The sequence below is a fragment of the Chlorocebus sabaeus genome, chromosome X (assembly GCF_047675955.1).
Source record: "Chlorocebus sabaeus isolate Y175 chromosome X, mChlSab1.0.hap1, whole genome shotgun sequence".
NCBI classification, from domain to species: Eukaryota; Metazoa; Chordata; class Mammalia; order Primates; family Cercopithecidae; genus Chlorocebus; species Chlorocebus sabaeus.
This window is the reverse complement of record NC_132933.1, coordinates 45,793,748-45,811,533: the sequence shown is the minus strand read 5'-3', so window position 1 is coordinate 45,811,533 and position 17,786 is coordinate 45,793,748. Positions and strand designations below refer to the sequence as shown.

General features: G+C 42.7%; 1 protein-coding gene across 1 annotated transcript in view; it reads left to right on the top strand.

The window, feature by feature from the left end:
* Window positions 1–17,786, top strand: part of FRMPD3 (FERM and PDZ domain containing 3) — a 97,353-nt gene that overhangs the window by 63,224 nt on the left and 16,343 nt on the right. The window contains 1 exon segment of the mRNA XM_007992499.3: window positions 5,340–5,484. Coding sequence (XP_007990690.1) covers window positions 5,340–5,484 — 145 coding nt within the window.

Below are 17,786 nucleotides of genomic sequence, written 5' to 3'. Positions count from 1 at the left end.
CTCAGCTTACTTGCTCTTAGTGGAGCAAACATGAGGTAGTATTCAAATATCTTTCTTCAAGAGATGGCAGCCCGGGACTGAGGCATTCCTGGGCCATTACCATACCCCATTACCACAGAAGCACATAAGGTGGAAAAAGAAATCATCAAAGGAATGTCCCAAGGGATATCTTGTGGCCCAGCATGTCTCCTATTCTCATGTTTGAGCTTTATTTCTCTATTGCTGTCTGTAGGGACAAGCATTACATTACACGTCATGATCATTAAAATCCCATCTAAAATAAAAAATTGTTTTTGAAGGTTTCTAAGGAATCTGTCCAACCTTTTTGTTTGCCTGCTTTTGATTTCATTTTTACCTGTTGGCAAAAATTTCATTTTTCTGTTGGTAAAAAGTGTGTCTGTGTTCCTTTTACTGTGAGCTGCATTTGGCCCATGCTGGGGCCAAGTTGGCTGTCTGGGGATGCCAAGGAGAGGCTCCTGATGAGCTGTGCTGTGCTGAGCCAGCTGGGGATGTGCTTGGCCCTCTCTGTGCACAGGATTTTGCTTTCGTGCTGTTTTATTACTGGCACTGGGCTATATTGGGGGTAAGAGGGGAAACCGAAGTGGTCAATGAAGTCAATCAGCCATTCTCCCAGCCTCCAGTCAGTAATTCTGTCCATTAACCAGCCAACAAGCCAGCCAGGTAGCTCAGCGGTAAGAATGTGAGGCTGTTAGGCATTCTGTCTGTCCTGAGCTGGCTTGTCAACCAGGGCATGAGTGAGTCAGACTGCCCTGCAGCCGGCCAGCTCATTAGTCAGCCAGCCATTCAGCCTCTACTTTGGTCAAATGGTCTCACATTATATTTGTCAGCCAATGCTATTTTCTCAAAGCTGTCTCCAGTTTCTGAAACCAAATTAGTCACACACACACACACATTCACACTTACCCACCCACGTAACACTCCAGGACATTCTACGTTTGGGTAGCTCTCTCTATACGTTTTCCTCAAAGTGCTTATCACACCTCGCAATCATATTTATTTGCATGGTTATTTGATTTGGGTTATGTCTTATTTCCTGCTCGATTGTAAGCTCCATGAGGGCGGGAACTAGGTTGGCTTGGTTCTGGAATGCATGGATGCATCTTTCACTTTGTCATGTTCTCCAGGAGGCATCGAGCCAGTTTATGGCAGCTTGTTGGGTGGACAAAGCAGGGCACAGGAGCATTTCAGCCAGAGGAAACAGCATAGGTTAAGGCATGAAGATGTGAAGGAACATGAGGAACTGTAAATACTTTGTAATTGCTGGAGTATAAGGTGAGGGACAGTGATGGGAGGGGAGCGCCAGTGGAGTTAATGCAGATATGGTTGGAGATGGAGGTTGGGTGCAGGTCCTGAAGGGCTTTGTATGCCATTGTAAGGCAGTTGGATTTTCTACAGGTAATGAGCTATTGAAGATTTTAAATGACAATGAGACTTGTGCTTTAGAAAGAGCCTTCAGACTTTGGGAGGCTGAGGCGGGTGGATCACTGAAAGTCAGGAGTTCGAGACTAGCCTGGCCAACATGGTGAAACCCCGTCTCTACTAAAAATACAAAAATTAGTCAGGTGTGATGGCACATACCTGTAATCCCAGCTACTTGGGAGGCTGAGACAGGAGAATTGCTTGAGCCCAGGAGGCAGAGGTTGCAGTGAGCCAAGATTCTGCCATTGCACTCTAGTGTGGGCATCAGAGTGAGACTCCATCTCAAAAACAAAAACAAAAAGAAAGAGTCTTCAGGGTCATTCAGGGCCAAACATGGTGTCTCATGCCTGTAATCTCAGCACTTTGGGAGGCTGAGGTGGGAGAATCACTTGAGGCCAGGAGTTTGAGACCAGCCTGGTAAACATAGTAAGACCACGTTTCTACTACTACTACTATTACTACTACTACTACTACTACTACTACTACTAATAATAATAATAATAATAATAATAAAGTAGAAAAGAATCTTCAGGCAGCAATATGGAGGTGAAGTGGATTCAAGTGGGTAGAAACTAGAGGGAGGAAGGCCAGTCAGGAAGTTATTGGAGGTTCTTGGGCTAGTGTGTCCCAACCTTTTCCATATCATGAGAAATGTCACAATTCATATGACAAAACATACAAACAAATGAGGCATACATATATACCAGATGAGGCAGCTTGTGGCCAGAGGCAATAGGGCTGAGAAGCCGAGAGGCTCAGTATCTCAGCACACGGGCCACCCACTCACACATACCTTGAGGGGTTTTGATCTGGCAGGAAGATGATAAGGTCCTGAAATGAAGCAGTGGCAGTAGGGATGGCTGTGATGTGCATACCCCTGAGGCAAGCCTAGTGAGTCTTGGACCCTCGTGGTAATGGTGGTAGCCACCGTTTACACTCAAATCTCAGTATCTGTATATCCTTCTGCCATCAGTGGCAGGGTTACAGTGGCAACAAGACAGCAAGAAGGGGTATCTGACTCCCTGCCCCCCAAGTTCATTTCCTTTCCATACTTTTTTGTCTTTATTTTGTTGTATGCAAGTTTGGCTATTCTGTTGTGACTGAGAAGCATTCATTAACCGGAGGTATGAATGTCCCCTCTACCCCTTCCTAATAATGACTAAAAAGTAATACCTATCTCTGGTCCCTTTCTCACTGGAAAAAAAAAAGCTGTTGCTCCTCAGGGTACAAACTGTTCCTTTTTCCTCCCAATGGTATTGCATGAACTCCATAGGAGCATCACTAACTTGTTGCCTTAAAGTTGGGGCAGAGTCCAAATGCCTTATTGTGGCATGCATTGTAATTGAATGTACAACAACTATGAAAGAATTCAAGTTAGTATTTGATCCAACACAAGACTGTGTAGTATAGACATAGGGCTATATGATTTCTGCGATAGGAAAAGAATTCAAGGGAGTAGACTGGGCATGTTGATTTTTGAATTGCCAGCATAGAGGTTAAAGCAGACACCCTGATGGAGAAGAATTGAGGGTTGTACACTGAGCCTAGGATATAGCTAGGGCGAGGAGGTTGCACATGAAGAGCCAGCCAAAGAGAGAGATGAAAATGGTCAGATTACAGAACCAGAACACAGCTCACAGAAACAGAAGCCAAGAGAAGAATTTCCAAAGAAGGTGATTGCTGTTAGTAAATGTAGTAACTTGAGATGTGTGATGAATGAATACAATTGTTTCTAGCTGTAAAGAAGTTTTACTTCAGTGGGCGCTGTGGCTCATGCCTATAAATCCCAGAACTTTGGGAGGCCAAGGAGGATCACTTGAGCCCAGGAGTTCAAGACCAACCTGGGCAACATAATGAGACCCTGTCTCTATTAAAAAAAAAAAAAGGCAAGAAAGAAGTTTCACTTCTAGATCAGGTGGCTAACTATGGCCCATGAGCCAAATCTGACTCATTGCCTCTTTCTGTAAATAAAGTTCTATTAGAACACAGTCATGCCTATTTATTTAATTTACAGATTATCTGTGGCTATTTCCACACTATGTACAATGGCTGAGTTGTTGTGACAGAGCCCGCATGGCCCACAGTGCCTAAAATATTTACTCTCTAGCCCTTTGTAGAAAATGTGTGTTGACCCCTGGCCTATATGAACTACAAAATATTCAACTCAGGCTCTGTGTTGGAATCCTGGGAAAAAGAAAACCACTGCAACTTTAGCTAACAGCTGAGCTGGTTTGGAATCAGAATTGTGCCCCAGGTAATGGTGATTTAGCCAAGGAAGGCTAATCTAGTTGGTGATCAAGTTCTATCAGGTCTTCATAATGTCCCTTCCTTTTCACTGGACCAGCCACCACTCTAGTGGAGGCCCTGACCACCTCTCTCCTAGACTGTTGCAGTAGCCTCCTCATGGGTCAGAGAGGGGCCTCATTTCTTCTGCCTTATTCTCATATTTCTTAATGCCTGGTCTGGGTGACCCACAGCCCCATGGCTCCCTCTTTAGCCAGTCTTCAGTGATCTTTATCTGGAAACCACTGCCCTATTCCAAGGAGAATGTTCCCAAGGCTGACTTCAGTCTGGCTCAAACTTGATCAAGCCACAGTTAAAATTATAATACAGATACTAGGAGGTTTTCTTGAAATAGTGCTGATTTTCTTGAATAGCATTGCCTGGTCTCTGAAGCAGTTAACCAGTTAACCCCAGGACTAATCTGACTGAATTAGAGTTAGGAACAGAAGTCAACAATGTATGCTAGTATTTCCCAAGGTGGGTTAACAACAACAACAACCTTGTTACCATGAGATGTTCTATAAAAATAGATCATTGTGGTCTAATAAATTCAGAAAACTTAGAATATTAAAGCTTTTCTTTTGAGGTTTCCCAGTGCACAACGATATATTAAAGGGTCTTATGAATTCTCATGGTAAAACTATCTGCATAGTGTTATTTAACCCAATGTCACAAACATATTTGACCAAGGAGTTCTTTTAATAAGCACCAATTAACAACATCTCAAAGACACAGGGAAATAAAGGAAGAGGGATAGAGCATGATGCTTTTTTTTTTTTTAGACAAAGTCTCACTCTGTCACCCAGGTTGGAGTGCAGTGGCACCATCTTGGCTCACTGCAACCTCCACCTCCCTGATTCAAACGGTTCTCCTGCCACAGCCTCTGGAGTAGGTGGGATTACAGGCATGGGCTAATTTTTGTATTTTTAGTAGAGATGGGGTTTCACCACGTTGGCCAGGCTGGTCTCGAACCCCTGACCTCAGATGATCCTCCCACCTCGGCATCCCAAAGTGCTGGGATTACAGGCATGAGACACCGCACCCGGCCGAGCATGATGCTCTGAGCAGAACAGCAGGCCGGAAAGACTTTGGCCCTAAAGGCAGAGTTACAACTTGATTCCACAGAGATTCCTTTATGTCCAGGGAGGTGTTCTGGGTGTTAAACAGGGGGCATGTGAAGATGAGCAAGACATAGCTCTTGCACCCAAGGGACTTAGAATCGAGGGAGGTCTAGACCATTCTGAAGTCTAACCTAGATTCCCAACTTTACCCCTGCTCTCCCAGCTGGCCTGTACATCTGCTGAGCCCTGGCAAACACAAATACAGCTACATAGCAGTCACATGAGGTTATATAATTTTAGTCCTTTTCAGTAAAGGTAGTTCATTAAATGTATAATTAAAGGTTGATTTAATTTTGATACTTGGGTAAGAGGTTATTACAAAGAAATTCTCAAATCAGAAGAAACTATTTGTCAAGCCCTGTGCCTCAATTTTTGGTTCAGAAAGTATAGTTCCTTTAATTATGCAAGTCATCTTTTCCTAGCTACCATGCCTCTGGAAATGCATCTGCCTCCCTCCTTCCCATGTCTTCATGTTTCTTCCCTTCTCTTCTGCAGCCTCTGGTGCTGTTGATGGAGTGGCCTGAAGCCACCAACTTTGCCTGCCTGATCGCGGGTTACTGCCGCCTCTTGCTGGATTCCAGGAAGATGGTCTTCTCCAGGCCTGCCAGCCAGCCACTTCCACCTCCAATGATCAAGGCAGGTAGGGCTCAACCTCGGTTGGTTTTTGCTGTGCCAGAGGCCCTTTGGACCCTGGAGACATGGAGGGAAGAACTTCTCTGCCTTAGTGCTCACCCCGTGCCAACAGTGCCTGATTTGCCAGGAGCCAAAACTGTAGCACTGTATCCTAGCTGGCACAGCCCAATGGGAAAGACAGCTGGCCTTCACATGTACCTGTTCCACAAAGGATACCTGTGACAACATTGTGATTGAGTCAACCAATGAATGTATTATTAAAATACCAAACATGATAAATAGAGCCAATTAAATGATTGCATTGAATCTAAGGCAAAGCTTTAGCGGTGTGGAGATCTAGAGGAAATTTACAGGTGTGCTGGCTCAGTTGAAGTGGAGGTGAAAATGAATATAAAGGTCTGATGAAAAGGAGGTGGCTCAAAGAACAGATACTTCACATATTAGACCTAAGGCTCATGTAGATGCAGTAAGTGCTCCTCCACCCCAGCACCCAGAAATAATGAGTGAAGCTGAGACTTTGCCCTTCTCACATGCAGAATACTCTCAACCCACTTGCCCTTGCTGCTTGACTCTTTCGTCAAGGCTGTGGTTTTCTGAGTAGTCAGATCACACTTTGGGAAGCCAAGACGGGCAGATCACTTGAGGTCAGGAGTTTGAGACAAGCTTGGCTAACAAGGTGAAACCCTGTCTCTACTAAAAAAAAAAAAATAGGCCAGGCATGGTGGCTCACACCAGTAATCCCAGCACTTTGGGAGGCTGAGGTGGGCGAATCACCTGAGGTCAGGAGTTTGAGACCAATCTGGCCAACATGGTGAAACCCCGTCTCTACTAAAAATACAAAAATTAGCTGGGCATGGTGGTGTGGACCTATAGTCCCAGCTGTTTGGGAGGCTGAGGCAGGAGAATCGCTTGAATCCAGGAGGCAGAGGTTGTAGTGAGCTGAGATCATGCCACTGCACTCCAGTCTGGGTGACAGAGTGAGACTGTCTCCAAAAAAAAAAAAAAAAGCCAGGTGTGGTGGTGGGTCCCTGTAATCCCAGCTACTCGGGAGGCTGAGACAGGAGAATCGCTTGAACCCAGGAGGCAGAGGTTGCAGTGAGCCGAGATCCCGCCATTGTACTTCAGCCTGGGTGACAGAGCAAAACTCCCCCTCAAAAACCAACAAACAAACAAGCAGTAGTCAGATCAGATCTCCATCGAGGTGTTTGAGAGCAGAAACACACTCCTGATGGATGGCCCAGACCTAGAAGGCTGTGGACACCCCTCACCCATACACATCTCACCTTTTGTCTGTTCATCACAATGATCATGACATGCCTCATGACCTTGTCCACAGGAACTAAATGGCAATCCATCAAACACAGATTTGGGAAAGGATAGGTGGCCCTAAGACATATGAAGGAGATTCCACATAGAAAAGCAAAGGAGCTGACTTAGGATAGTAAGAAACCAGGGGGCTGAGTTGCTGCAAGTCTCAAGGTGAACAACTCTGAAGAGGCGGCCACACTAGCAAACCTGCAGATGGCCGAATGATGGAAAACCAGCATTAGCATTATCACTGTCACTTCTGGTCTTCCTCTCTCTAATCACATCCAAGTAAACTATACCTCCTACTGAGTAGACTAGAGAGGGAGAAAAGGAAAAGGGAAGATAAAGTGAAGAACCTGGAACCCAGCCAAAGACCAAATGTGACAGTGAAGATTATTCGGAAGGAATGCACTTTCAGAAGGCACTGGAGATGGCTCTGTAGTCCCACCCTACCTAACAGTTTTTTGTCATCCCATCAGTACCCTAGCCAATGCTGACCCCAAGTATTCTTCTTGCTGTGGGGATAGTGGCACCAAGTAGAGGGATATGTGCTTCCTATGTTCCCGCAGCCTCACTGAACACATTCCAACATTCCATGTTGCTTTTCCAAAGGCAAATCTGTTTTCTTACATTCTCTATGGGCTAGGCATGGCTTTAGAACACCCCACCCCCAACCACTTTCCTGACTTCTGAGAACCGCCTTGGGCCTGCAGAATGATGGGGGCTCAGGTTGCCTCCAGCACAGGGCCTCTGTGTCCATGCAGGAACCAGATGGAGCACTGTGATGTGTCTGTTTTTGCGGTACTTCTCCCTTTTGGGTAGAAATAATCAGCTCAGGGGCAGAGACCTACAAAAAGTTCTGCTCTTCCTTCCCCATCTCTTCTGGCCAGAAACATGAGAACTCGAACTAGGCATCATATCACTAGGTACATGGTTTAAATCTTGGACCCCGTTTCTTAGTTTTTTTTTGTTTTTTTTTGTTTTTTTTTTTTTTTTTGAGACGGAGTCTTGCTCTGTAGCCCGGGCTGGAGTGCAGTGGCCGGATCTCAGCTCACTGCAAGCTCCGCCTCCCGGGTTCACGCCATTCTCCTGCCTCAGCCTCCGGAGTAGCTGGGACTACAGGCGCCCGCCACCTCGCCCGGCTAGTTTTTTGTATTTTTAGTAGAGACGGGGTTTCACCGTGTTAGCCAGGATGGTCTCGATCTCCTGACCTCGTGATCCGCCCGTCTCGGCCTCCCTAAGTGCTGGGATTACAGGCTTGAGCCACCGCGCCCGGCGTTTCTTAGTTTTTTGAACTGTTAGGTGCTCTTGGTGGGTGGAGTGGGGCGGAGTGATCCTCACGGCTCTACTTGAGTTCGCTGAGTTGCCACTGCCCCAGCAAAGTTCTAGGACTTGGTGTGCACATTTTGTCTTACTACCTCTAAGAAGGGAAGGGCACAACTGAGGAGACCTCAGCTGAGGTTACAGTGAAGGATCATCAGTTCCTGATATTGTAGACTTTTAGGACCAAGGTCCAAAATTGAAATCAGTTTCCTACACCAGGCCCTACTTTCATCCCAGAACAGAAGCCCCAATGCCAACTGTTGTTCCTTAACAAAGGCCAATAGGGAATAGGTATCCTCCCAACCTTATCTGGACTTTTCCCCCAGGGTCCAAAGCCACAGCCCACTTAGGTCCCGGTTTTTCAGGAAAGGGAGGAAGAGGTCTGGCAAGCTCTATTCTTGTCCCACATCAGCTGCTGGCTGTCAGCCAAGTCCAACTCAGGGCCCAGCCTATTGGGCCTAAAGGATGAAGTTAGACCAGCAACTGGGAAAGTGAAAACATCATCTTCCTTCAAGTCTCAGAAAAAAAGGAGAATGGGGACATGTAGGGAAGGGACTCCCTCTTGGGCTTTATCAGTAGCTTCACCAAAGGTACTACACTTATTCACTTAACAAATCAAGCACTCATCATGTGCCAGGTGCAGAAGATGCAGCCATGAATAACAGACATGGTCCTTATGGTCCTTGCCATCACATAGCTTGCAATCTAGTAGAGGGGAAATACTGACAGATGATTAAAAGGATAAGGTCAATAACATAAGTACCTTTGCTTTTATATATGAGAGATTCAAGAGATACAACAGAGCAGTGCCTGGGTTTGAGGGCCCAGAAAGGCTCTGAGCTTAGAGAAAGGTCTAGAAAAATGCCAGTTTTCTATCTCTAATGAGGTGGTGGGCAATCCAAAGGCAGCTACCATCTTTCTGCAGCCCTGAGCTCTCTGTATCCTGGGGGAATCCAGGAGAAAAAGGCTTTGAGGGCCCCTGTTAGGGCCTCAGTTGGAGGAACTCACTCTACATTTTCTACCATGGTTAGAAAACAGTTTGGTCGGGTGAATTGAACGTTTTGGTTAATGGTTACTATATATCCCTCGAGTGGCTTACCAATTTTCATGTAGTTAAAACCCAGCAACATGTACAGAGTACTAAAGTAAGATTGAACATAGTAGACTTTTTTTGGATGATTCAGAAAGAGCATGAGGTTCTTGCAAGGCCTCTAGGTCGTCATTATGACCAGTGATTATTGGACTATAGAATAGAGCAGGGCCAAGTACTAGAATGCTGGGTGAGTCAATGTCACACAGACCATATGTTTATATATATATATATATACACACACACACACACACACACATATATATATATATCTGCATATATTTTCTTTTTTTATTATACTTTAAGTTCTAGGGTACATGTGCACAATGTGCAGGTTTGTTACATATGCGTACATGTGCCATGTTGGTGTGCTGCACCCATTAACTCGTCATTTACATTAGGTATATCTCCTAATGCTATCCCTCCCCCCTTCCCCCATCCCATGACAGGCCTCAGTGTGTGATGCTCCCCTTCCTGTACCCAAATGTTCTCATTGTTCAATTCCCACCTATGAGTGAGAACATGTGGTGTTTGGTTTTCTGTTCTTGTGATAGTTGGCTGAGACTGATGGTCTCCAGCTGCATCCATGTCCCTACAAAGGACATGAACTCATCCTTTTTTATGGCTGCATAGTATTCCAAGCTGCATATATTTTCAAACACAATTCCAGTTGAATCACCGTCCTGTTCTTTGCAAGCATTTTTTTTCTAGTGAGTCTTCTGAGTGACTGAGTACAGAGGGATAGACTAGGGCAATCCCCTTGGGGAAAGCTGATGAGCAATTTACACCATATTTGCAGTCTGGGAGGCATACTGTCCTGAACCATCAGCCAGCTGCACCTGGCATTACTGGCACTTCTAATCTTCTGCCAGGAGGAGATTTGGGATTCTCCAGGCGCATTTTGTCTTCTGATCTGGAAGTCATAGTACCAAGTGGTGGACAGGGCATTACCTGGCCTTGACAGTCTATGCTTACAGATGTTTCCATCTTGCAGGGAGGGAAGCCACCCTTAGAATCCAGCCTCTGTTTGAGAGGGGTCACTATCCGCCACCCTTAGAATCCAGCCTCTGCTTGAGAGGGGTCACTATCCGCTTATTGGGCATGCCACTTGGAACCACCTTTGATGGCAGCTTATTGCCAGGCTGGCTATCCTGATTGCTCAGCTGTCTCATAGGTAGTTAGCACCTGGTACATCCCCAGGACCTGTGGACAAAGTCTTGATGTACAGAGACACCATGAACTTATAGTTCATACTCCTGGCTGATTGCTCCTCTGGAGCACTTATTCCCTAAGTCTCAGAGGCCTGGATGAAGGGTAATTACATAATATTCCCCCAACTGACCCAGAGTTCCTGAGATACAGTAAAGCCCAATAAGGCCTGAACCAACCCCACTCATTGATTCTATGTTTAAAGCGGCAACATGGTCTATGGAAAATTGCAAGAGCTTGAGATCTGAAGTCACAGAGACTTGGGTTCCAGTCCCTGTTTTGCCATATCTTAGCTATGTGATCATAACTAAATGCCAGAAACTTCATCTCAGTTTCCTCATATGTAAAATGAGGATAATACTATTACCTGCTTCATGAGGAATTTGACAGGATTGTGTGCGATAAACCACATAAAGTCCCTTCACAATACAGAGTACCCTTTTTTGCTTTGTTTGTTCGTTTGTCTGTTTGTTTGTTTGTTGAGACAGAGTCTTGCTCTTGTTGCCCAGGCTGGAGTGCAGTGGCATGATCTTGGCTCCTTGCAACCTCCGCCTCCTGGGTTCAAGCTATTCTCCTGCCTCAGCCTCCTGAATAGCTGGGATTACAGGCGGCCGCCACCACATCCAGCTAATTTTTTGATACTTTTAGTAGAGACAGGGTTTCACCATGTTGACCAGGCTGGTCTCAAACTCCTGACCTCAGGTGATCCACCACCTCGGCCTCCCAAAGTGCTGGGATTACAGGCATGAGCCACCACCCCCAGCCTTTTGCTCTTTTTTTTTAAAGATTGAGAGTTCATCATGTGCCCATAGCTGTGCTTTAAAAAAATTAACAGCTTTGTTTAGATATAATTTTGAAGCCATAAAATTCACCCGTTTGAAGTGCACAATGCAATTTTTTCTAATATACTTAATATATTCACAGGGTTATACAGCCATTATCACAATCTAATTTTAGAATATTTTTTGCCCCTCCCAAAACAAAATCTGTACCTATTAGCGGTCGCTCCCTATTTCCCTCCTAATCACCACCTAGCCCTAAGCAACCATTGGTCTACTTTCCGTCTATAGGTTTGCCTATGCTGGACATTTTGTGTAAATGGAATAATAAAATATATGGTCTTTTGCCACTTGCTTTTTTTACCTAGCATGTTTTCGTGGGTCATTCATGTTCAGCATGCACCAGTACTTCATTCCTCTTTATTGATGAATTACATTCTATTGTATGGATATACCACATTTCTTTATCCATTGATCAGTTGATAGACATTTTTTTCCCACCTTTTGACTATTATGAATAATATTGTTATAAACATTCATGTTTATATGGGGACCGTTTTTATGGGGACATATGTTTTCCTTTCTCTCCAGTATATACCTAGGAGTGGAATTACTGGTCAAATGGTAACTCCATGTTTAACTTTTAGAGGAACTGCCCAATTGTTTTTTAAAGTGACTGTACCATTTTACACTCCAATCAGCAATATTGGAGGGTTAAATTTTAACCATATATTCGTCAACACTTGTTATTGTCCATCTTTTTTTGTTTGTTTTTTTCGGAGACAGAATCTCACTCCATCACCCAGAATGGAGTGAATGTGCACCATCTCAGCTCACTGTGACCTCTGCCTCCTGAGTTCAAGCAATTCTCCTTCCTCAGCCTTCTGAGTAGCTGGGACTACAGGCATGTGCCACCACAGCTGGCTAATTTTTTATATTTTTAGTAGAGATGGAGTTTTGCCATGTTGGCCAGGCTGGCTTTGAACTGCTGACCTCAAGTGACCCACCCGCCTTGATCTCCCAAAGTGCTGGGATTATAGGCATGAGCCACCGCATCTGGCCATCTTTTTATTTATTAATATGTCTGTCATATTGTGTGTGAAGTGGTAGCTCATTATGCTTATGATTTACAGTTTCCTGATGGCTAATGATGTTGAACATCTTTTCATGGGCTTATTGGCCACTTGTATATCTTCTTTGGTGAAATATCTAATCAAATCATCTGTCCATTTTTAAATTGAACTATCTCACCATAAATGTGAGGGGTTATTTGCGAACTCTCAATTCTACTGCCTTGATCTATACATCTATCCTTACGCCACCACTTTACGGTCTTGATTACTATGGCTTTGTAGTGAATTTCAAAATCAGAAAGTGTGAGTCATCCTACTTTGTACTTCTTTTTCAAGAGTGTTTTGGTTATTCTGGGTCTCTTGTGACTCTATATTAATTCATGAATTAGCTGTCAATTTTGATAAAGTCAGCTGGGATTTTAGTAGAGACTATGTTGAATCTATAGATCAATTTGGAAAGTACTATCATTATGACAATATTGATTGAGTCTTCCAATCCATGAGCAGAGAATATATTCTAATTATTTAAATCTCCTTTAATTTCCTTCATCAATGTTGTATAGTTTTCAGTGTACAAATTTTACACCTCCTGTTTTTTTTTATTTTTCTCTTTTTTTCTCTTTTTCTTTTTCTTTTTCTTTTTTTTCTTTTTACTTTAAGTTCTGGGATACATGTGCAGAACGTGCAGGTTTGCTACATAGGTATACATGTGCCATGGTGGTTTGCTGCTCCTATTCACCCGTCCTCTAAGTTCCCTCCCCTCATCCCCCACCCCCAACAGGCCCTGGTGTGTGTTGTTACCCTCCCTGTGTCCTGTGTTCTCATTGTTCAACTCCTGTTTATGAGTAAGAACATGTGATGTTTGGTTTTCTGTTCCTCTGTTAGTTTGCTAAAGATGATGGCTTCCAGCTTCATCCATGTCCCTGCAAAGGACATGATCTCATTTCTTTTTATGGATGCATAGTATTCCATGGTGTATATGTACCACATTTTCATTATCCAGTTTATCATTGATGAGCATTTGGGTTGGTTCTATGACTTTGCTATTGTAAATAGTGCTGCAATAAACATACGTGTGCATGTGACTGTATAGTAGAATGATTTATATTCCTTTGGGTATATGCCCAGTAACAGGATTGCTGAGTCAAATAGTATTTCTGGTTCTAGATCCTTGAGGAATCACCGTACTGCCTTCCACAATGTTTGAACTAATTTACATTTCCACCAACTGTAAAAACGTTCCTATTTCTCCACAGCCTCACTAGCATCTATTGTTTCCTGACTTTTTGATAATCGCCATTCTGACTGGCATGAGATGGTATCTTATTGTGGCTTTGATTTGCATTTCTCTAATGATCAATGATGCTGAGCATTCTTTTTCTTTTCTTTTTTTTTTTTTTTTTTTTGAGACAGAGTCTCACTCTGCTGCCCAGGCTGGAGCACAGTGGTATGATCTCGGCTCACTGCAACCTCCACCTCCTGAGTTCAAGCAATTCTCCTGCCTCAGCCTCCCAAGTAGTTGGAACTACAGGCGTCTGCCACCATGCCTGGCTAAGTTTTGTATTTTTAGTAGAGATGGAGTTTCACCATGTTGGCCAGGCTGGTCTCGAACTCCTGCCTCAGGTGATCCACCTGTTTTGGCCTCCCAAAGTGCTGGGATTACAGATATGAGCCACCGTGGCTGGCCCTGTTTTTGGTTTTTTGTTTTTTGTTTTTTTGATTGTTGAGCATTTTTTTCATTTGTTGGCTGCGTAAATGTCTTATTTTGAGAAGTGTTTGTTCATATTTTTTGCCCACTTTTTTATGGGATTGGTTTTTTTTTCTTGTAAATTTCTTTAAGTTCCTTGTAAATTCTGGATATTAGACCTTTATCAGATGGATAGATTGCAAAAATTTTCTCTCATTCTCTGATGATAGTTTCTTTTGCTGTGCAGAGGCTCTTTATTTAATTACATCCCATTTGTCGATTGTGGCTTTTGTCATAATTGCTTTTGGCATTTTTGTCATGAAGTCTTTGCCCATGCCTGTGTCCTGAATGGTATTGCCTAGGTTTTCTTCTACAGTTTTTATAATTTGGGGTTTTACATTTAAGTATTTAATCCATCTTGAGCTAATTTTTGTATAAGGTGTAAGGAAGGGGTCCAGTTTCAGTTTTCTGCATATGGCTAGCCAGTTTTCCCAGTACCATGTATTGAATAGGAGATCCTTTCCCCATTGCTTGTTTTTATCAGGTTCAATGAAGATAAGTTGGTTGTAGATGTGTGGTGTTATTTCTGAAGTCTCTGTTCTGTTCCACTGGTCTATATGTCTGTTTTGGTACCAGTACCATGCTGTTTTGGTTACTTGTAGTATAGTTTGAGGTCAGGTAGCATGATGCCTCCAGCTTTGTTCTTTTTGCTTAGGATTGTCTTGGTTATACAGGGTCTTTGATTATTCCATATGAAATTTAAAGTAGCTTTTTCTAATTCGGTGAAGAACGTCAATGGTAGTTTGATGGGAATAGCATTGAATCTATAAATTAGTTTGAGCAGTATGGCCATTTTCACAATATTGATTCTTCCTGTCCATGAGGATGGAATGTTTTCGCATTTGCTTGTATCCTCTCTTATTCCCTTGAGCAGTGGTTTGTAGTTCTCCTTGACAGGGCCCTTCACATTCCTTGTTAGCTGTATTCCTAGGTATTTTATTCTCTTAGTAGTGATTGTGAATGGGAGTTCATTCACGATTTGGCTCTCTGCTTGTCTATTGTTGGTGTAAAGTGATGCTTGTGATTTTTGCACATTGATTTTGTATCCTGAGACTTTGCTGAAGTTGTTTATCAGTTTAAGGAGTTTTTGGGCTGAGATGATGGGGTTTTCTAAATATAAAATTATGTCATCTGCAAACAGGGACAATTTGACTTCCTCTCTTCCTATTTGAATACTTTTATTTCTTTCTCTTGCCTGATTGCCCTGGCCAGAACTTCCAATACTATGTTGAATAGGAGTGGTGAGAGAGGGCATCCTTGTCTTGTACTAGTTTTCAAAGGGAATGCTTCCACCTTTTGCCCATTCAATATGATATTGGCTGTGAGTTTGTCATAAATAGCTCTTATTATTTTCAGATATGTTCCATCAATAACTAGTTTGTTGAGATTTTTTAACATGAAGGGATGTTGAATTTTATCGAAGGCCTTTTCTGCATCAGTTGAGATAATCATGTGGTTTTTTTGTCTTTGGTTCTGTTTATGTGATGGATTACATTTATTGATTTGCATGTGTTGAACCAGCCTTGCATCCCAGAGATGAAGCCAACTTGATTGTGGTGGATTACTTTTTCGATGTGCTGCTGGATTCAGTTTGCCAGTATTTTATTGAGGATTTTTTCATTGAAGTTCATCTGGGATATTGGCCTGAAGTTTTGTTTTTTTGCTGTGTCTCTTTCTGAGTTGAGTATCAGGATGATGCTGGTTTTCATAAAATGAGTTAGGGAGGAGTCCTTCCTTTTCAATTTTTTGGAATAGTTTCAGAAGGAATGGTACCAGCTCCTCTTTGTACCTCTGGTAGAATTTGGCTGTGAATCCATGTGGTCCTGGGCTTTTTTTTGTTGTTGTTGTTGGTAGGCTATTAATTACTGCCTCAATTTCATAACTTGTTATTGGTCTATTCAGGGATTCAACTTCTTCCTGGTTTAGTCTTGGGAGGGTGTATGTGTCCAGGAATTTATCTATTTCTTCTAGATTTTCTAATTTATTTGCAGAGAGGTGTTTATAGTATTCTCCGATGGTAGTCTGTATTTCTGTGGGGTCAGTAGTGATATCCACTGTGTCATTTGTTATTGTGTCCTTTTGATTCTTCTCTGTTTTCTTCTTTATTAGTCTCGCTAGCGGTCTATTTTGTTAATTTTTTCAAACAACCACATCCTGGATTCATTGATTTTTTTTTTTTGGAGTGTTTTTCGTGTTTCTATATCCTTCAATTCTGCTCTGATCTTAGTTATTTCTTGTCTTCTTCTAGCCTTTGGATTAGTTTGCTCTTGCCTCTTTAGCTCTTTTAATTGTGATGTTAGGGTGTGAATTTTAGATCTTTCTAGCTAAATGTAGGCATTTAATGCTATAAATTTCCCTCTTAACATTGCTTTAGCTGTGTCCAGAGATTCTGGTACATTGTCTCTTTGTTCTCCTTGGTCTCAAAGAACTTCTTGATTTCTGCCTTAATTTCATTATTTACGCAGGAGTCATTCAGGAGCAGGTTATTCAATTTCCATGTAATTGTGCAGTTTTGAGTGAGTTTCTTAATCCTTAGTTCTAATTTGATTGCACTGTGATCTGTGAGACTGTATGATTTCAGTTCTTTTGCATTTGCTGAGGAGTGTTTTACTTCCAATTATGTGGTCAATTTTAGAATAAGTGCCACGTGGCACTGAGAAGAATATATACTCTGTTGATTTGGGGTGGAGAGTTCTGTAGATGTCTATTAGGTCCACTTGATCCAGAGCTGAGTTCAAGTCCTGAATATCCTTGTGAATTTTCTGTCTCTTTGATCTGTCTAATATTGACAATGGGGTGTTAAAGTCTGCCACTAATATTGTGTGGGAGTCTAAGTCTCTTCGTAGGTCTCTAAGCACTTGTTTTATGAATCTGGGTGCTCCTGTTTTGGGTGCATATATATTTAGAATAGTTAGCTCTTCTTGTTGAATTGTTCCCTTTACCATTATGTAATGTCCTTCTTTGTCTTTTTTGATCTTTGTTGTTTTAAAGTCTGTTTTGTCAGAGACTAGGATTACAATTCCTACTTTTTTTTTTTTCATTTGCTTGGTAAATTTTCCTCCTTCCCTTTATTCTGAACCTATGTGTGTCTTTGCACAGGAGATGGGTCTACTGAATACAGCACACCCATGGGTCTTGACTCTATCCAGTTTGCCAGTCTGTGTCTTTTAACTGGGGCATGTAGCTCATTTGTATTTAAGGTTAGTATTCTTATGTGTGAATTTGATCCTGTCATCATGATGCTATCTGGTAATGTTGGACACTAGGTGATGCAGTTTCTTCATAATGTCATTGGTCTTTATATTTTGGTATGTTTCTACAGTGGCTGGTACCGGTTTTTCCTTTCCATATTTAGTGCTTCTTTCAGGAGCTCTTGTAAGGCAGGCCTGTTGGTGACAAAATCCCTCAGCATTTGCTTGTCTGGAAAGTATTTTATTTCACCTTCACTTATGAAGCTTAGTTTGTCTGGTTATGAAATTCTGGGTTGAAAATTCTTTTCTTTAAAAATGTTGAATATTGGCCCTCAATATTTTTTTTAGACATGGTCTCATTCCATCGCCCAAGCTGGAGTGCAGTGGCTCAGTCTTAGCTCACTGCTACCTCTGCCTCCAGGGTTCAAGCAATTCTCCTGCCACAACCTCCAGAGTAGTTGGGAGTATAGGCACATGCCACCACACTCGGCTAGTTTTTGTATTTTTAGTAGAGAAAGGGTTTCACCGTGTTGGCCAAGCTGGTCTTGAACCCCTGGCCTCAAGTGATCCACCCACTTGGCCTCCCAAA